We start from the raw sequence: 22,227 nt of genomic DNA, 5'->3' as shown, positions 1-22,227 counted from the left end.
CACTCGGGAACAGAATGCGGTTGTAGGAAGTGGAAGAAGTTGTTACAGGAGAATGTGGGCTTGGTAGTAGGAAAGAGAGAGGAGAAAGACTTATTGAGTTGCGCAATGAATGTCACTATATAAATCAGTAATAGCGAATGCTCTGTTCAAGAATCACATGAGGAGGAGGTATACTTGAAAAGGTCGGGAAATATGGGAAGATTCCAGTTAGATTACATCATGGTAAGGTAGAGGTTCCGAAATCAGATACTGGATTGTAAGGGGTATTCAAGACCAGCTATAGACTCACATCACAATTTAATAATGATGGAGAGTAAGCTGAATTTCAAGAATATAGTCAGGAAGAATCAATGCACATAGAAATGGGGTACAGAAGTTCTTTGAGGCTATGGATACAATGATATTCAACAGCTCATTAGGCAGTTCAAATGAAGAGGAACGGACATCTCTAAAAAGGACAGTCGCAGAAGTTGGAAAGAAAAATGTAGGCACAAGGAAGGTAACTGCGAAGGAACTATTGGATACCAGAATAAATACTTCAGGTGATCGACGAAAGATGAACGTACAAAAATGTGCAGGGAAATTCAGGAATACAGAAATACAAGTAACTCAAGAACGAACTAAGTAGGAAGCGCAGGTAACCCACTGCTAAATGACTGTATGAGAAATGTGAAGAAATCGAAAAAGAAATGATTGTCTGAAGGTCTGACTCAGCATATATAGAAAAGTCCAAACAACTTTCGGTGAAATTAAAAGCAAAGGAGGTAGCATTAAGGGTGCAATGGGAGTTCCACTGCTAAATGCAGAGGAGAGAGCGGATAGATAGACGAGGAGGACTTGTCCGATGACGTTATAGAAAAAGGAACAGGAGTCGACAGGGCAGAGATAGGGGATCCAGTATCAGAATCAAAATTTAAAAGAGCTTTAGACAACTTAAGAGCAGTTAAACCAGATGGGATGGGACAGGTGACATTCCATCGTAAATTTATGAAATCATTGGGTAAAGTGGCAACAGAACAACTATTAACTTTGGTGTGTAGCATGTAAGAGACTGGCAATACGCCATCACATTTTCGGAGAAACATCAGTCACACAATTCCGAAGATATCCAGAGCAGACAAGTGCGAGAATTATCGCACGATCAGCTTAACAATTCATGCAATCAAGCTGCTGACAATGATATGCGGAAGAATGGAAAAGAAATTTGAGGATTTGTTAGATGACAATCAGTTTAGATTTAGGAGAGGCAGACTAGAGAGGCTGTTCTGACATTGCGGTTGACAGTGGGAACAATAAAATGGAGGAACAGACCAAAATGTTGGGATTTAAAATACTGTAAGAAAAATATGAAGACTTTAGCTCCCACTGAATCGAAGAAGTAATGACGAGAATAAAAGAAAGGTTCAAGAGAGGGATTATAGAGTCGCTGTAACATTGCTACCCTGAGTGAAAGTGAAGAAGAATTACAGGGTTGTTGACTGGAATGAACATTTTAATGAGAACAGATTATGATTTGAAAGTAAATCGAAGAAAGACGAAAGTAATGAGAAGTAGCAGAAATGAGAACAGCGAGAAACTTAACATCAGGATTGACGGTCACGAAGTAGCCGCCTACCTAGGCAGCAAAATAATCCATTATGGACGGAGCAAGGAAGACATAAAAAGCAGACCAGAACTGGCAAAAAGGGCACATCTACATCCATACTCCGCAAGCCACCTGACGGTGTGTGGCGGAGGGTACCTTGAGTACCTCTATCGGTTCTCCCTTCCATTCTCGTATTGTTCGTGGAAAGAAGGATTGTCGGTATGCCTCTGTGTGGGCTCTAATCTCTCTGATTTTATACTCATGGTCTCTTCGCGAGATACACGTAGGAGGGAGCAATATACTGCTTGACTCTTCGGTGAAGGTATGTTCTCGAAACTTTGACAAAAGCCCGTACCGAGCTACTGAGCGTCTCTCCTGCAGAGTCTTCCACTGGAGTTTATCTATCATCTCCGTAATGCTTTCGCGATTACTAAATGATCCTGTAACGAAGCGCGCTGCTCTCCGTTGGATCTTCTCTATATCTTCTATCAACCATACCTGGTACGGATCCCACACTGCTGAGCAGTATTCAAGCAGTGGGCGAACAAGCGTACTGTAACCTACTTCCTTTGTTTTCGGATTGCATTTCCATAGGATTCTTCCAATGAATCTCAGTCTGGCATCTGCTTTACCGACGATCAACATTATATGATCATTCCATTTTAAATCACTCCTAATGCGTACTCCCAGATAATTTATGGTATTAACTGCATCCAGTTGCTGACCTGCTATTTTGTAGCTAAATGATAAAGGATCTATCTTTCTGTGTATTCCCAGCACATTACACTTGTCTACATTGAGATTCAGTTGCCATTCCCTGCACCAGGCGTCAATTCGCTGCAGATCCTCCTGCATTTCAGTACAATTTTCCATTGTTACAACCTCTCGATACACCACAGCATCATCCGCAAAAAGCCTCAGTGAACTTCCGATGTCATCCACAAGGTCATTTATGTATATTGTGAATAGCAACGGTCCTATGAGACTCCCCTGCGGCACACCTGAAATCACTCTTACTTCGGAAGACTTCTCTCCATTGAGAATGACATGCTGCGTCCTGTTATCTAGGAACTCCTCAATCCAATCACACAATTGGTCTGATAGTCCATATACTCTTACTTTGTTCATTAAACGACTGTGGGGAACTGTATCGAACGCCTTGCGGAAGTCAAGAAACACGGCATCTACCTGTGAACCCGTATCTATGGCCCTCTGAGTCTCGTGGACGAATAGCGCTAGCTGGGTTTCACATGACCGTCTTTTTCGAAAACCATGCTGATTCCTACAGAGTAGATTTCTAGTCTCCAGAAAAGTTATTATACTCGAACACAATACGTGTTCCAAAATTCTACAACTGATTGACGTTAGAGATATAGGTCTATAGTTCTGCATATCTGCTCGACGTCCCTTCTTGAAAACGGGGATGACCTGTGCCCTTTTCCAATCCTTTGGAACGCTACGCTCTTCTAGAGACCTACGGTACATCGCTGCAAGAAGGGGGGCAACTTCCTTCGCGTACTCTGTGTAAAATTGAACTGGTATCCCATCAGGTCCAGAGGCCTTTCCTCTTTTGAGCGATTTTAATTGTTTCACTATCCCCCTGTCGTCTATTTCGATATCTACCATTTTGTCATCTGTGCGACAATCTAGAGAAGGAACTACAGTGCAATCTTCCTCTGTGAAACAACTTTGGAAAAAGACATTTAGTATTTCGGCCTTTAGTCTGTCATCCTCTGTTTCAGTACCATTTTGGTCACAGAGTGTCTGGACATTTTGTTTTGATCCACCTACCGCTTTGACATAAGACCAAAATTTCTTAGGATTTTCTGCCAAGTCAGTACATAGAACTTTACTTTCGAATTCATTGAACGCCTCTCGCATAGCCCTCCTCACACTACATTTCGCTTCGCGTAATTTTTGTTTGTCTGCAAGGCTTTGGCTATGTTTATGTTTGCTGTGAAGTTCCCTTTGCTTCCGTAGCAGTTTTCTAACTCGGTTGTTGTACCACGGTGGCTCTTTTCCATCTCTTACGATCTTTCTTGGCACATACTCATCTAACGCATTATGTACGACGGTTTTGAACTTTGGCCACTGATCCTCAACACTATCTGTACTTGAGACAAAACTTTTGTGTTGAGCCAACAGGTACTCTGAAATCTGCTTTTTGTCACTTTTTCTAAACAGAAAAATCTTCCTACCCTTTTTAATATTTCTATTTACGGCTGAAATCATCGATGCCGTAACCGCTTTATGATCGCTGATTCCCTGTTCTGCGTTAACTTTTTCAAATAGTTCGGGTCTGTTTGTCACCAGAAGGTCTAATATGTTATCGCCACGAGTCGATTCTCTGTTTAACTGCTCAAGGTAGTTTTCAGATAAAGCACTTTAAAAAATTTCACTGGATTCTTTGTCCCTGCCACCCGTTATGAACGTTTGAGTCTCCCAGTCTATATCCGGCAAATTAAAATCTCCACCCAGAACTATAACATGGTGGGGAAATCTACTCGAAATATTTTCCAAATTATCCTTCAGGTGCTCAGCCACAACAGCTGCTGAGCCAGGGGGCCTATAGAGACATCCAATTACCATGTCTGAGCCTGCTTTAACCGTGACCTTCACCCAAATCATTTCACATTTCGGATCTCCGTCAATTTCCTTCGATACTATTGCACTTCTTATCGCTATAAACATGTCTCCCCCTTCACTGTCCAGCCTGTCTCTGCGGTATACATTCCAATCTGAGTTTAGGATTTCATTACTATTTGCATCTGGTTTCAGCCAACTTTCTGTCCCTAGTACTATATGGGCGTTGTGACCGCTTATTAATGAGAGCAGTTCTGGGACCTTTCTATAGACGCTCCTGCAGTTTACTATTAGCACATTAATATTGTTATTCCCTGTTGCATTTTGCCTACTCCTACCTTGCTGCGTCTCAGGAGGCGTCTTGTCGGGCCTAGGGAGGGGATTCTCTAACCTAAAAAACCCCCATGTGCACTCCACACGTACTCCGCTACCCTTGTAGCCGCTTCCGGCGTGTAGTGCACGCCTGACCTATTCAGGGGGACCCTACATTTCTCCACCCGATAGCGGAGGTCGAGAAATTTGCACCCCAGATCTCCGCAGAATCGTCTGAGCCTTCCACTCGGCTCCAAACCAGAGGACCGCGATCGGTTCTGGGAACGATACTACAAATAGTTAGCTCTGATTTCAGCCCGCGAGCGAGGCTTTCCGCCTTCACCAATTCTGCCAACCGCCTGTACGAACTGAGGATGACCTCTGAACCCAGACGGCAGGAGTCATTGGTGCCGACATGAGCAACAATTTGCAGTCGGGTGCACCCAGTGCTCTCTATCGCCGCCGGGAGAGCCTCCGCCACATCTCAGATGAGACCCCCCTGGCAAGCAGACAGGGTGAACACTGGCCTTCTTCCCCGACCTTCCCGCTATTTCCCTAAGGGGCTCCATCACCCGCCTAACGTTGGAGCTCCCAATAACTAATAAACCCCTCCCCCCGTGTGCCTGCTCGGACCTTGCTGAAGGAGCAGCCACATGTCCACTCACAGGCAGAGCGGGCGATGCCACACGGCCAGCCTCCACATTGACCCTCCGCCTCGTGCGCCGCGAACGCCGCTGAACCCGCCACTCCCCTTGGGGAGAGGGTGGCCCAACCGCGCCCAGTACACGCGAAGATGTCTCGACAGCAGGGACAGTGGGTGAAGCATGTAACACCTGGGGTGTACCTTGCGACGCACCAGACTCCCCACTGCCGCTACACTCCGAGGCAGCAGCCTGAAGACGGCTGACCGCGGCCATCAACACGCTCAGCTGTTCGCGAACAGTGGTCAACTCCTCCTGCGTCCGTACACAGCAGTCACACATCCTATCCATTCTAAGGAATCAATTTACTGAAGAGAGTTAATCAACCTTTAACTAGACTGCTAATTCACTAAAGGTGGCTGTTTATTAACTAAACTGTTGTTGCTAGTCACTTCTTGTAGAAAACAATGAAAATAGCACTACCTGTCTCTGGACTGTATTGAAAACAAACACTAGCACTACTGGCACTATGGCTGACTAAAGGGACTCTCTCTGACTGTATTCAAAACAAACACGAAATCTATGGAACACTATTAATAGCACCCGACAATTAAAGCTTCCTAAAAGCAAATACACACGGAAGAAGAAGTGACAAGTAAGAAAAATACAGTTAATACTTAAATTAAGGTAGCTCGCTGCACAGCAGACGTGAAGCAGACGGCAGTTACGACGACACTGACTCTACTGGCTCTATGGCTGACTAAAGGGACTCTCTCTGACTGTATTCAAAGCAAACACGAAATATATGGAACACTATTAATAGCACCCGACAATTAAAGCTTCCTAAAAGCAAATACACACGGAAGAAGAAGTGACAAGTAAGAAAAATACAGTTAGTACATAAATTAAGGTAGCTCGCTGCACGGCAGATGTGAAGCAGACGGCAGTTACGACGACTTCTGGCCAAGATAAGTTACTAATATCAAACATAGGCCTTAATTTCAGAAGCATATTTCTGAGAATTTACGTTTGGAGCAGAGCATTATGTAGTATTGAAACATGGACTGTGGGAAAAGTGGAATAGAAGAGAATTGAAACATTTGAGATATGGAGCTAGAGAAGAATAAAAATTCTACCCATTATGGATGTGGAACACCGCGACTGTAATATGAAAAGGTTTCCAGAAATTACCAAGAAGCATATTTCTGAGAATTTACGTTTGGAGCAGAGCATTATGTAGTATTGAAACATGGACTGTGGAAAAAGTGGAATAGAAGAGAATTGAAACATTTGAGATGTGGAGCTAGAGAAGAATAAAAATTCTACCCATTGTGGATGTGGAACACTGCGACTGTAATATGAAAAGGTTTCCAGAAATTACCACAACCAGTCTTCTTTTTAAATAGATGTATTAACGGAAATACATATATTTAAAAAGGCGACTGGTTATGGTAATTTCTGAAAACTTCTACAGAAGAAGGCTGAAAATTTGGTGGACTGATAAGGTAAGGAAGGTAGTTCCCTGCAGAATCGGTGAGCAAAGAAATATATGGAAAACACTGACGAGAAGGTGGACGGGGTGGTAGAACATCTGTTAAGACATCACTGAATAATTTCCATGGTACTAGAGGGAACTGTAAGGGTGAAAACTGTGGGGTCAAGACAGAGATCGGAATACATCCAGCAAATAAATGGGGACGTAGGTTGCAAGTGCTACACTGACAAGGGGAAGGCGTCAGACACCGCCAACGGATTTGGCTCAAATCTGGCAGGTCGCTTGTGTACAACATAAAACGAAGGACTCTAAGATATTTTGGGTCAATAGCCCCGCAATTTTGAGGAAATGACCCCTAAAGGTTATGACGACCAATCGACTCAAAATTGGAGGGCTCGATAGATAATTGTAAATAGAGCAATTTTAAATATCAGGTATGGGGTCCGCAAACGCAAACTTTTCCAGAAATCGAGGAAAGAAACTTTTACAACTGCCGAATCTGTACCCAGATGGTAAACGCTTTTCGCCGACTCTTCGGAAGCAGTGTAGCTGTCGAAAGATTGCATTCATTAGATGTTCTTGGTGCCGTGAGTTTATTTGTTTCGAATGTTTATATGACAAGTCCCATCCATCTAGTTGTTCGAAGAAAAGTGAGGACACCTAACAGTGACTGTAACAGCCTTTGTAAAGTGACCTGGAGTAACATTTTAGTTGTTGACTATCTCAAGAGATTTGAGAAATTTATTTTGCCTACCTTATTATTATCATTCCTTATTGATTTACTTACCTTATTAACCCTCCTATCCCAATCAATTGAGATATGGAAAAATACAAACGAATAGAAGAACATCTGCTAGGTTTCTTCGAGATTCGAGCGCGGGTTCTCCAATTCCCAGCACTTACCTTGACCGTTGCGCTATCTTTTTTTATTAATCTCATTTTTTCGCTTTCGTTCGTTGCATCTGCTCGGGGCGGACGTCGTAAGACATCCGTTTGAGCTCGTTGTTGATCGATTAACTGAGTTTTTTTTTATTGCAGAGGGCAGCTAACCCTCTGACCAAACACGCTGAGCTACCGTGCCGGCGATATCGGTGCTGTCGACGAGAAGCATTTACCATGTGGTTACAGAACGGCAGTTGTAAAAGTTTCTTACCTCGATTTCTGGAAAAGTATGCCTTTGCGGACCCATACCTGATGATGAAAAATGCTCTATTTACAATTATCTATCGATCCCTCCAATTTTGAGTCGATTGCTCGTCGTAACCTTTCGGGGCGATTTTCTCGAAAACGCGGGGGTGTTGACCCAAAATATCTTTTATTACTTGGTTTTAAGTTGTACACAAGCGACCTGCCAAATTTGAGCCGAATCGGTTGGCCATGTCTGAGGCCTTCCCCTTGTGAGAGGTAGACACAGGAGAGTAATTCGTGGAGGGCTGCATCAAACCATTCAAAAGACTGATGACTGGAAAAAAATCGACTGGTAAGTCAAAGAAATCTTCTGGTGTTACCTGGCGCACAGTCATCTGATTCAAGTCTTAGTGTATTTGTATGTAGTTTACTTGGATTGCCCAACAAAATAGACGTACTTTGCGCAATAGGTCTACATTGGCGATGGCTTCTTGAAGCTGGAATGTATTCCCACTAAATTCCACCACATGTCTCCAAAGGTCACTTTTAGCATGACGTTGACGCAAAAAGTTCAACACTCGTATCATGTTGTAACCATTGTTTACATAAAGCACTACTTTCACACACTGCTTAAACCGAGCTGCTCCTACTTGAAAATCAATATCCACTGATCCCAATGGTCTTACATCATTATCGCTTACCTCACACAACCCGTAGCGTGGTGCTTTCCATTGATGCTGACCCACTAATTCCTACTGGCTACTGACACATGTGCCCCTTTGTCCAATAAAAGCTTTTACATACAATACATACAATGTGTACTATTGCACATTCTGCCTCTGCTTACGTACTCATAGCATCTAAGTCTAATGGGGACGTCTTTCGGTGGAATTCGGGTTCTCTCTTGTGTTCAATGGCTGCTTACTTCCTCCCTGTTCACTTCTGTTACTGTTATGATGATAACTCCGTTGGTGATACATGTTGCCTTTACTCCACTAGCACTGCCTCTGCACATGCGCCGTATGCCCACATCCGCTAAACCTCACTTCTATGGAGAATACCCTACGCTCATCACGTACACCTGTTGATGTATCGATTTCCTCACATTCCATTGCCAACCTACCAGCAGAATGGAGATGCTTAGGAGCACCTGTGGCCACCCCTCTTGATTTATCCGGTGGTAAGCCTCCCGGAAAAGTGGTGAGCGCCCTTTGCTCGGTTTCCTGCAGCTCTATTTGCTTCGTCATTCTGTCCCAGCTCATACGTGAGTACATTCACTTTCCTTATTCTGTCGGCAATATCCTCTATCGCTCCCAAAATAATCTTGCTCTGTTCTGCTTCCTGTACCTAAGTAGAACTCCCTGCTTTAACTGCTCGAACGTCTCTGCTTTTCTCAGTGCTCTTGTGCATCTCAAAAAAGTTTCTGCCTCTTCTACTAGACGTAATTTTGCCACCCACAACAACTGTCTATCTGACAAGCAACTAATACCGGCCGATATCGTCAGGTTCTCCATGAACGACACCACACCCTCAAACGACCTTCCATAAAAGGCATTTGGCGGCAGCCTGATCTAGCTCATGACCTCGTAACTGGGGCAATCCTATCTGCTCATACTTGACCGCCGTTTGCTCTTACTGTCCTGTGTTTCCTGCCGACAGCTCTGCTGCCTTTTCTGTTAACAAAGGCATTAACTCTGACTACGAAAAGCCCTGCGTCTCTGGCTCTGCCGCTGAAACACCTTTACCTTTCATTAACATACAAAAGGCACTACATAAATACACCACAATTCCTAAACAGAAAAAAGAAAAAAAAATCACGCTTTACGCTTTATCATTAATCATTCAAATTCTCTACACTTCCTCGAAACTTGGTCTCAACGGTGGCACGTAAGCAAATTACAGATACTGGCTCAGCGCACAGGACAGAGCGGACAAGCACATTATGCTACAACATGTAACAGGCTGCAAATACTGCTTCTTGCTTTTGCCCCGAAACACAGACACATTTGCTGGTTCCACTGTCCTAAACAAAGTAGCTCTTAAGTTAAGGCGACACTACCTACTAGACCCCATTTCTATCACACAATCAAGAATAAGCAATAGTTCTCTCACTCATCCTCGAATTGACACTGCAGGCCGTATTCCAGACGTCATACTGAATGAACGAGACACGATCTGCTACCCACTGGCGACGTCACCGCCATTTCTGACGCCAATTACACTGAAGAGCCGAAGAAGCTGATACACCTGACTACCTTGTAAGGCCCCCGCGAGCACGCAATAGTGCCGCAACACGACGTGGCATGGACTCGACCAATGTCTGAAGTAGTACTGGAGGTAACTGACACCATGAACCCTGCAGGGCTGCCCATAAATCCAAAAGAATATGAGGGAGTGGAGATCTCTTCTGAATAGCACGTTGCAAGACATCCCAGATATGCTGAATAATGTTCACGTTTGGGGAGTTTGGTGGACAGCGGATGTGTTTAAGCTCAGACGAGTGTTCCTGGAACCACTCTTTAGCGATTCTGGACATGTGGGGTGTCACATTGTCCTGCTGGAATTGCCTAAATCTTTCTGAATGCACAATGAACATGAATGGACGCAGGTGACCAGACAGGATGCTTACGTACGTGTCACCTGTCAGAGGCGTATCTAGACGTATCAGGGGTCCCATATCACTCCAACTGCACATTTCCCAGACCATTACACAACCTCCACCAGCTTGAACAGTCCCCTGCTGACATGCAAGGTCCATCAATTCATGAAGTTGTCTCCATACCCGTGCACGTCCAACCGCTCGATACAATTTGAAACGATTTATGAACAGTCCAATGTCGGTGTTGACGGGCCCAGGCGAAGAGTATAGTTGTATGTCGTGCAGTCATCATGAGTAAACGAGTGGGGCTTCGTCTCCGTAAGCCCATATCGACGATATTTCATTGAATGGTCCGCACTCTAACACTTGTTGATAGCCCAGCATTGAAATCTGCAGCAATTTGCGACAGGGTTGCACTTCTGTCACGTTGAACGATTCTCTTCAATCGGCGTTGGTCCCGTTCTTGCAGGTTCTTATTACGGCCGCAGCGATGTCGGATATTTTATGTTTTGCCGGATTCCTGATATTCACAGTAAACTCGTGAAGTGGTCGTACTAGAAAATCCCCACTTCATCGCTAACTCGGAGATACTTTGTCCCATCGCTCGTGCGCTGGCTGTAACATGACGTTCAAACTCATTCAAAACTTGGTAAGCTTCTACTGTAGCAGTCACCCATCTAACAACTACGCCACGCACTTATTGTCTTATACAGGCGTTGCCGACCGCAGCGCCGTATTCTGCCTGTTTACACTATTTGTATTTGAGTACGGTTGCTTATATCAGTTTCTTTGGGGCTTCATTGTATATACTCTCGGGTGATGTGGTGGCTGCAGTGCTGGGACCGCAGACCGCGGAGGTCTGAGTGGGGAAGCAGACCAGTGAAGTCGCAGATAGAAGCGGCTGTGTTGATGTGTAGAGGCGACCAACGTCCCACTCCGTGGGAAGAGTGCAAGTGGCTGTCAGCTGACAGCAAGCTACCATCCAGCTGCCTGCAACTCAGGCGCGCCCAAGTTTGCTGACTCCTGCGCTCGACGACTGCACGCTACTATGGTGCCAGAGCCACAAATACCAGGTGTCAGTGGCTCACTAAGGAGAAAAGGAATCTGGCAAAGGTAGCCAATTCTGCGATGAGTAACCCCGCCCAGGCAGTCACTGCGTGCAGGGTGTAGGCGCGGCCACTGCAGTCATCCAAGGCGGTTGCTGTGCACAGGCCGCAGCCCACAGCCCCCAGCGCAGGAGTCTGGCTGCTGCTAAGGCCCTCTGCGCTCTGGCACTATGTGTGTGAAGGGACGACCTGGTACAGGACGCCGGTATTGCGGCAGAGACAAAAACTCGTGTCTGCTGCTGGGAACTCTATGTGATCTCCGCGTCTGGTGGCTTGACCCGTCTCCAAGTAGTGCAACAACTTGTTTGCTGTAACTGAACTGGCGACATCTCTCAGTTACCAGCTACCAACAGCTACAGTCGTTTTACACTGCACCTTCTCACAGATTTGTAGCGCTACACGTCAGTGGTGTGAGAGCATCGAAGAAGCTGAGTTACCAGAATTGCAGGTTACCATGACATTCGCCAGATTTAGGCCCCTCTTAATTCCACCTGTTACTGTATTTAAACACTTTTTAAGTTGTCAAATGTTTTGCGTCCGATGAGTAGGTAAGCATTTAGCAGACGACTGAGAATCACATTTTATAGATGGAATCTACTGGTTGGAAAAACAATGGATTACGTGCATTGTGAAGCGGTAGGAGGCTGGTTGGGAAGTGGCAAGGTACTGCGATCACAAAATAAAGTTTACTAGAACAGGAATTTACTGACCAAGAATTAAAATTTTTACAACCCTTGACATGCATGGGAATAAGATAATAATTATAAGACAACAAAGATTACCCCGCATTAGAAAGCCAAGACGAAAATATCAAAAAATTCAATACTAAGCAGGTCACGGCGAAGTCGAAATAATTTAAAGTTTTAAGTAGCTGCTGCGCAAGTGATTAACGAAGAGTTACAGGTCAAGACCAATCAAAAAATGATGCTTAGCAACTGCGCAAATCGCATAGGGCCCAACGATAAGGATCTTCCTGCAATACAAGAATAATTTAAAATTTCAAGCAGTTGCAGCACGAGTGGTTAACGATGAGCTAGAGGTCAAGACAAATAAGATAATTATTATTAACTACAGCACAGACAGTTTGAGGCACAATCGTAAATATCTAGCACGTCAAAATCATCTTATGTAATACAATTGTACACACAATTTTCATTAAGGGAGATGATACCTGCGCTATAAAGACCAGTACACATGTAACACCGCCAAACTTAAGTGGACAGAATTACACGACAAGGGACGTTAATAGAATTTACGACAAATACATGGTAACAGAATTAACAGACGGCGGTCATGTAACACGTTTACAGTTGGTGAATGTGCTTCAGGACATACAGAAATTGGTAACTATTTTGGAGGATCTTAAACACAGAAAGCTTTACAGCGCAATGGCAGAGCAAAACATCAGATTGAACTTATATTAAAGACCACCTCTAGATGGTGTAGCTTAGATTTACTGCAACAGGATTTAGAAGAAATCAGTTGCAGTAAATCATCTACAATCGAGATATGAAACAAAAAAAATCAAGCCAAACGCTTTATTTCAAACGTTACAGGAAAATGAACAGCTGCAATAGCTGACCAAATGCGCAGAAGACGGGATCAGCTAAGCCGGTGAGCAGCAACCGTAAATAAACAGGTGACAACATAATTGTCACACAGGCGGCTAGATTCTAGAGTAGCAACTGACTTGTAATACAGATCTGATGTAATCAGCTGGCCAGCTGTCTTACCAAATAGATAAATGTTTCGCAAAATCTTTTCGTGTATGTCACTGGATCGACCAAATCATACAATAAAGTCCTTGATAAATAAAGCATTCAATAATGGCTAATCTGTTCTGTAACACACACATACAGGTAGAATTAAAGACTATTCTCGTTAAATGTAAAACCAATAAATAAAATAAGTTTGACAAGCACTGAAATAGTTAAACAGTATTTTAATAAAATACAGAAATCCAATGAATTAAGCCAATTGGGCAAGCACTGAGCGTTAAGTACTATTCTAATGACATGTCAAAACCATCAATCAATTAAAGGCTGATGAGCGTAGAATAAACACTATATTCGTAAAAATACAGGGTTCTAGGTAATATGTGAGGCAGGTAGCTTACAAGTAACCTTAACTAACTAGCTAGCTGGGACACTACTTTAATAACAAGCAAGACACATTAAAGTATGATAGAATGCATGATATAGAACAAATATGGGCAGGTAGTCTACAGAATGCGTCTTGTGTACACAAGCCGGCCACGCTCCTCAGAAACGCGGCGAGACACATTCGTCACAAATCGCTAACCCATATCCAGGAAAACGATTAGACACAGACAAGTATCAAAACATAAGCCAAGCACCTTTGGATCACAGCATCTGACGGGAGGAACGACACAAGGATTAAACAGGCCAGAAAGTAACCAGGATGCAGCGCTTAACATATAGGATCAGAATAAAATTACTGCCTGTTGCAAAAACGCCTCAGCTTATAATCCACAGTATGTGAACGCAACAATTCCATGAGCAGGCTCACTTGCCTTAGCAACCCAGTAGGTGACAGACTCCAGCCGACCTAATAGCGCCAGTAATACTCCACAAGGCAGGCACTACCTTTCAGCTATGTTCGGCTCAAGAGAACGCTCGCACGTCCTCTGTAAATGTGAACCTCCTCCTGCCCATTGCTGCCAGCAGGTTACTTCCCCACAGATAGCCAAGACAGTCAAGCGCGACCCTATTTCTGCATCTCCTCTGGCGGCCAGGCATCTTCTGAAGTCCCAGCAACGCGACAGAGACGAACACAGAACGTAGAACGTTCCACCTTGACCTTCTACATTGAAACTCGCTGTTTGTAGGGATGATTTCTTTCAGGAGAATTTCTACTTTTTTTCACCTGTACATACCTCTCTGAGCTCTGGCGAATAACAAACCAGATACCTATAGAAGACCAGATACGAGAGAGAAAGTGGGGTTGGTTGGGGCACACCTTGAGAAAACCTGATGGAACCATCGAGAAAAAAGCATTGGAATGGAATCCCCAGGGAACAAGGAAGAGAGTAAGACCTAGGGGCACATGGAACAGTACAGTGGAAGGGGAAGCAAACAGAGTTGGCAAGACCTGGGCAGAATTGAGGCAATTGTCCAAAGACAGAGACGGATGGCGAGCTCTCCTGGATGCCTTATGCCCCCATAGGGGCCAAAGAAATTAAGTCAAGTAAGTCAAAATACCTCCCTGGTACATGTTTCATAGTCTAATTAAACTGACGGAAAAGAAATCACAAAACCAAAAAATCATTAATTTAGAGTAAAGAAAGTACGGGAATACATTTGTCTAGGTAATATATTTAACTGATAAAAATTGCAAGATCAAAGGTTAATGTCAGCGCGAGATAAATGATTGCGAATGTGATGTGATGGTACATTAATAACTGGTGTAACAGCCATAATGTTGAATGTAAGCATGAAAACGTGCATGCGTTGTGTAGTACAGGTGCCGGGTGTCAGTTTGGGGGATGGAGCTCCATGCCTGTTCCACTTGGTTGGTTAATATAGGGACAGTTAGTGCTGTTTGTAGACGACGCTGGGGTTGTCATCCGATGATGTCCTGTACGTGCTTCACTGGAGTCACATCTGGTGATCGCGTAGGCCGTGGCAGCATGTCGACACTATGTAGAGCGTGTTGGGCTATAACAGCGGTATGTGGCCGAGCGTTATCCTGTTGGAAAACATTCCCTGGTATGCTGTTCACGAATGGCAGCACAACAGGTCCAGCCACCAGACTGTCGAACAAATCTGCAGTCAGTCTACGTGGGATAACCACGAGAGTGCTCCTGCTGTCATACGAAATCGCACCCCAGATCGTAACTTCATATGTAGTTCCAATGTGTCTAGGCCGCAGACAGGTTGACTGCAGGCCCTCCACTGGCCTTCTCCCAAGTAACATACGGCTGTCACTGGCACCGAGGCAGAACCAGCTTTCATCGGAAAACAGAATAGACCTCTACCCTACCTTCCAGTGAGTTCTCGCTCAACACCACAGAAATCGCAAATAGCCGTTGTTTGGGGTCAGTGGAATGCACGCTACAGGGCGTCTGGCTCGGAGCTGTCCTTGAAGGAACTGATTTGCAACAGTTCGTTGTGTCACTGTGGTGCCAACTGGTGCTCAAATTGCTGCTGCAGATGCAGTACGATGCACCAGAGCCATACGCCGAACACTATGGTCTTCCCTCTCGGCAATGCCTCTTAGCCGTCTGGAGGCCGGTCTTCTTGCGACAGTACATACTCGTGACCACAGCTGCCAGCAATCATGCGCAGTGGCTACGCAGTAACGCAGAAGGAACATCGAGTTTCTCATAGCCCCATTAGACGGCCTCATACAAACTCAGTGAGGTGCTGATAATGGCCTCTGTGTCACCTTAAAGGGATTCTTTACTAACATCAACTCACCACGTCCAGTCTTAAAGATAACTAACGCTCACGACCGTTACAAAGTGTATTTAAAGCAAAGCCTATTTGCATCCTCATAGTGGCACTAGTAGCATTACTCTTACGCGACTGGGGCAAAATTCGAGTAGACATCATTTGTCAGATGCAGAAACACGCCATCAACTTTCGTTTGTGTCACGCAACTCCTTCTTTGTGTTGCGATTTTTTTCCGTCAGTGTATTTGTATTTTGTATTTTCTTCTAACATGTATTGTCTGAAATATTTCTTAAGTATTCACAGCGTTTGCCCTTTGTTACAGCAGCGCAGGTTAAGCTTTAACTGATTTTTTTCCTTATTATATTCCACATCTCTTTTTTCGAAGGATCGGACATCACGTCGATATTGGTAGACACTTATTGTTTAGACGAAGATATGGAAGGCTGGCATTGGATTTCAACCATTTCCTTTCCTTCAGATGATACTGATTCGTAACAAAACGTATATATTCCCAATGCACCTTCATATGGCATTCATTGCTGGGAGAACAATGGAATATTTTGGGAGTTTGCTAAGAGTGTATTTCTTCTGTATAAAAATTTTTGTCCTTAGATGATAGTAATTTGGTACGTGGGGCCTGAAATGTGTTTCATTTTTGTCTGTTCTGCTGACACGATCCATTTGGTTCCTTCTCAGATACAGCTTACTGTATTGGTGGACACACACTGCTAAGATACCCATCACAGTAATCCACATGAAATATGCACAAGTTGGAAAACTCATTGAAAGGAAGCGAGACGTCATTGGACAACCACCCCTCCACTGAGTTTTTGTCGAGAACAGCAAGGTACTCACTTCTCATGGCTGTTGAGGCAGTGAGCAGCAGTCAAGATATACGTCTCGCTGATGAGGGAGCCGCCGCACATCCAGTCAATCTCCTCCTCATCTCCGTAGCCTATCACCGCCTACAACAGAGAACATCACCCACTGTACACTACGTTATGCATTACTGTCGCAGATTGTTTATTACTGATGAAATGACATTTAAGAGCCCTCTTTCAAATTATATGACATGCTAATAGTGTCCCACCATGTTTGATTCTTGATGTAAATAAATGATGCGATATTACTTAAAAAAAACAACTTCCCATTAAATTGTGCATTATGCAGGATGTACCGTACAGTCACCAATAACAGTAGAGTTTGGTGAAAAGGAGATAAGTAAAACTGATTGTTTCAAATTCCTGTTTGTTAAAGTTGACAAGAACTTGAATTTATTGTAAATCATACATTATACATCTTTCTAAGTTCTTAAATTCAGAAACATTTCTTTCCTTCTGTGATGGTTGATTTTGATGATGACAATTTCAGAAAGTTAACTTAATTTGCATGCTTCCATTTGTTAATGTCACAGTGAGTAATGAATAACATACTTGTACAGAAACTTGTTTTAAATGTAACAACCGTATTCGAATCTCATGTACAAAAATAGACTCACCAGAAAGAGCCTGAACATTAATTTCCTTTATTATGTGTCTAGTCTGAAAATAATAATACCGTTTAGAAAAGTCACACTATAAACAAAATTACCATCCAGTATTCACAGTTTAACCTTACTCTAGCACAGAATGATGCAAAGTATGTAGCTACAAAATTATTTGCTAACCACTCTAGAAAATTAAAGATGAAAGCTAATTGACATCATTGTCAGTGAATACATCTCCTTAGCCATATACAAATTTTACAATGGATAATTTCTGGGTCTTTGGCTTTCTGGTACTAAGTCTGAACGCAGAAAATCATTTAAATGGTGCATAAGTTCCTAAATTTTCAATGATAGAACTATAATATTTGGAAAAATCATTTTTTAAATCATAGTGATACGCCTAAAAAATGAACCGTGAAAGATTTATGTAACTAAACTACCGAAACTCACTAAATTCTAAAAATTTAGCTTTTTTTTGTAATCTCTAAAAATCTTCACTTAGCACCAGTAAATATTTTATCAATAAATGTTGAAGTAATTACATTCTGCATTACTAAACCAACAAGAAGAATTGAAACTGAAACTCCCTGGCAGATTAAAACTGTGTCTGGACCGAGACTCGAACTCGGTACCTTTGCCTTTCGCGGGCAAGTGCTCTACCGTCTTTTTTTTTTTTTTTTTTTGGAAAAATCGTTTTGCTCTATATTGGTCATTTGGTACATTTGACAGAAAAATAATGTGAAATAGTATGATCAATTATCCTTACATACACAGCCTTTTCAATGACTTTAGCAAACACTGGTGGCATAGAAATGGGTTTAAAAATTTCCACATTATCCCTTTCTCCCTTTTTATAAAGCGACTTTACAAGTGAGTACGTTAACTGTTCAGGAAACTGACCATTATTGAAGGAAATTTGCAAATATGGCTAAGTACAGGGCTAACAAGTGCAGCACAATACTTCATTATTCTGCTAGTTACTCCATCACATCCACGAGAGTCCTTAGCCTTCAGTGATTTAATTATTTACTCAGTCTCCCCCTTGTCAGTGTCACAGAGGAGTATTTCAGACATCTGTCTCGGAAAGGTATTTTCCAAGAGAGTTATATGATTCCCTGCAGAAACTAGATTTTTACTTAATTCACTAGCAATGCACAGAAAGTGACTGTTATCTACTGTACATATATCTGACTTATCTGTAACACAAATATTTTTACTGTGAACTGACTTTATATCGTCGACCTTTTGCTGCTGACCAAACACTTCCTTCACGACTGACCATATGGTTTTAATTTTATCCTGTGAATTACCTGTTCTATTTGCGTACCACACACTCTTTGCCTTCCTAATAATATTTTTAAATAACTTACAACACTGTTTATAATGGGCTACTGCAGCTCGACTGTGACTACTTCCTACATTTTGAAAGACTCCCAGGATTCCCAATTTGTTCTACATGATACCCATATCCGACTAGTCATCCACCCAGACTACCTTTTACTGCTAGTAGCCCGCTTATAAGGTTCTAATGTAAAGCAACATTCAAAGAACATGAAAAATATGTTAAGGAAAGTATTATAATTCTGTCATTTATGTTATAGGTACTATAAACATCCTGCCACTCTTGTTCCTTAACGAGGTTTAAGAAACTCTCTATTGCCTTGGATTAGCTTCTCTACATAGTTTGCAATTATATAACATTTGTTTGAGGTCAAAACCCTTTCAGTGTTAAAATTTTTACGTCATAATCTGCAAGGCCATTCACCCATTTACTCGTACTGAAAAACACTATGGTTGTACTATTGTTTCCCTGCACCCTGGTTGGAAAAACACAGTCTGCATCATATCATAAGAAGTTACGAATCTTCCATCATCCTTTTTCTTACACAATCACGTACAAAATTAATATTAAAGTCACATGTAACTAATTTTTAGTACTTTCTATAAAGTGAACCAAGAACCCTCTCTAGCTTGAGCAGAAGTGCTCTGAAGTCAGAGTTAGGGGACCTATAAACAACAACAATTAGAAGTTAGTTTCACTAAACTGAACTGTCCCTGTTCAACATTCAAATAACTGTTCAGTGCAGTGCCGTGATACGTCTACGGGCTCAAATGGAATACTGTTTTTAGGTAGGCCTACATGGTGACTCGCCCACTCCGCAAAGAACTGCTTGACAAACAGCCAGCTAATCTGTATCCTGGTAAAGGATTTTTAAGTTATTTAAGTAGTGCCCGGATATACCAATAATGTCGGAGTCAACATCTATAAGCAGTTGACTAACTTTATCTCTAATACCTCTTATATTTTGATGAAAAATGCTAATTCCTACACTACTTGGATACCTGACCTCCTCTGAAGGTGATTCATTTGTTAGAGGGACTTCCTTGAAGCAAGAGTACCGTCACCTGACTTCAATCGAAAAAAGATACAGCTCTGACACCCATGAGTGATCTCACCACACATTACACTGTTACGTATAAGCTTTGCCAGCCTCCCCTTGCTGTAACTATTGAGGAGCAGGGCATGCCTAGTGAAAGCCGATCTATTTTGTCGACTATGCTGGCCACACAGGTCAAACGTGTTCTGGATCTAAACATGTTTTCAGGTACGCTTTACTTTAAGAACATTTCAGGAACGATAAAACACGGAAACGCTGTTAGTATGTGTACTCAATTCATGGACCGTCTGTCGGCCTGATTTCTCCTTCCTCGTTACTGAGAATGTGCAGGGGGAATGAGGGTAGGTTATTTCTATGTTCTCTGGGATCGAGATCATTACAGATGGGACGTTATCTTACATGAACAGGGGAGGAGGATGAATCGTCTTGTCATTCTTGTGTCGTGGATTGAGCAAACCATAGAAAATATAACGTAGAATGGCTCAAGCTGAAAGTGGGTTCCGCTGCATCTCGAGTATCTTATTTCTCCAGGACCTGTCCGGTTCCGGATGGAAAGATGCAGTGGCGATGGCAGGGAGGGAGAGCCGTTGGAATCTCACGTGAATATTTTTATTTTAGTCATGCTGTAGGTAGAAACATAATTTGCTACTTATTAATGTTTACCTTATATTTGCCATTTCTGCATATGTATGCATCGAAAAGTGATATTTTAAGAAAATTAGTCGGAGCAGTATGATTTTCTTGCGAGAAAAAAGTGCGACGAGAAATAATAACCTGAGCGGCAGTAGCGAAATTTCATCTTTAGACTGGTGAAATGTGGTTAATAGAAGTTAATACTGCCAGAAAGACTGTATAATCAAGAAAGGCACTGAATTTATTGAAGAACTAAACAGTGAATACGAGTGGCAGTAGCTTGGATCTGAGACCGTTTTGAAGTAATGGTGAAGAGATCTTTGGAATAGATTAATTTATGGTTACTGGCTTCAGCTGAGTAACATTTTCAGTACTGAATTGTTAAATTTTCCTGCTGGAGAAATCTATGGAAACCATAATATACTGACTTTCATTAACACCCAGACTCTCATCCATCAGGAATAGCAAAACTCTGCTTCGGAATTTTAAGTTTCAATAGTGTGTCAGATGAATATCCTGGCACTGAAATCTCGCTGTCTAGATCTACTGGTAATTTTGTGTAATAAAGTGTCACGGAACTGATTCCATATTTAATAGAGGAAAACTGTGTTCGACGCGGGAAGTGAAAAAAAGTCTTATAACGACAGAGAGATGTACAGGTGGGAAGATATATATAGCAGTCGATTACTGAAATTGTTTGGAGTGATTAATTTCCTTTTTCGAACAGTATCCGAGCTTAAAATGTAAGTTTGGTTCATATGGCTCTGAGCACTATGGGACTTAACATCTGAGGATTAGAACCTGCGACCGTAGCGGTTGCGCGGTTCCAGAATGAAGCGCCTAGAACCGCTCGGCCACTGCAGCCGCCAAATGTAAGTTTCTGACAAGGGAACCTCCCCATCGCACCCCACTCAGATTTAGTTATAAGTTGGCCTTGAAAAACTGAACACAGATCAATCGAGAAAACAGAATGAAGTTGTGTGGAACTATGAAAAAAAGAACCAAAATATACAAACTGAGTAGTCGATGCGCAAGATAGGCAACATCAAGGAGTGTGTGAGCTCAGGAGCGCCGTGGTCCCGTGGTTAGTGTGAGCAGCTGCAGAACGAGAGATCCCTGGTTCAAGTCTTCCCTTGAGTGAAATGTTTAATTTTTTATTTTCAGACAATTATTATCTGTCTGTCCGTCCGTCCGATGCGAGGTAACTGCGCCGTAGTATGGGAACGCTACACCTAAACAAACATCGAAACACACGACGTCAGTCGACTGCAGCGCACGGAAGAGAGTATTCCTGCTAACGAGGTTCCCTGGCTGGCAGTTGGCTGTTCGCTACTTTGGACGAGAGTGCATTAAATACGTGAGATATCGTGTGTTTCGATGTTTGTTTAGGTGTAGCGTGCCGGCCGAAGTGGCCGTGCGGTTAAAGGCGCTGCAGTCTGGAACCGCAAGACCGCTACGGTCGCAGGTTCGAATCCTGCCTCGGGCATGGATGTTTGTGATGTCCTTAGGTTAGTTAGGTTTAACTAGTTCTAAGTTCTAGGGGACTAATGACCTCAGCAGTTAAGTCCCATAGTGCTCAGAGCCATTTGAACCATTTAGGTGTAGCGTCCCCATACTACGGCGCATTTACCTCGCACCGGACGGACGGACGGACGGACAGATAATAATTGTCTGAAAATAAAAAATTAAACCTTTCATTCGAGGGAAGACTTGAACCAAGGACCTCTCGTTCCGTAGCTGCTCACACTAACCATTTTTTTTTAAGTCTCATTTTGTTCGCTTTTGTTAGTTGCATCTGCTCGGGGCGGACGTCGTAAGACATCCGTTTAAGTTCGTTGTTGATCG

At 42.9% G+C, this 22,227-nt stretch overlaps 1 protein-coding gene across 1 annotated transcript in view; it reads right to left on the bottom strand.

Moving 5' to 3' along the window:
- Positions 1-22,227, bottom strand: part of LOC126436618 (serine protease snake-like) — a 228,251-nt gene that overhangs the window by 87,464 nt on the left and 118,560 nt on the right. The window contains exon 3 of the mRNA XM_050090471.1: positions 16,720-16,829. Within this exon, the coding sequence (XP_049946428.1) occupies positions 16,720-16,829 (110 nt within the window). The remainder of the gene's footprint in view (positions 1-16,719; positions 16,830-22,227) is intronic.

The sequence above is a fragment of the Schistocerca serialis genome, chromosome 1, assembly GCF_023864345.2.
Source record: "Schistocerca serialis cubense isolate TAMUIC-IGC-003099 chromosome 1, iqSchSeri2.2, whole genome shotgun sequence".
Taxonomy (NCBI): domain Eukaryota; kingdom Metazoa; phylum Arthropoda; class Insecta; order Orthoptera; family Acrididae; genus Schistocerca; species Schistocerca serialis.
The sequence above is the reverse complement of the archived record's forward strand: the minus strand, read 5'-3'. Positions and strand labels throughout refer to the sequence as shown.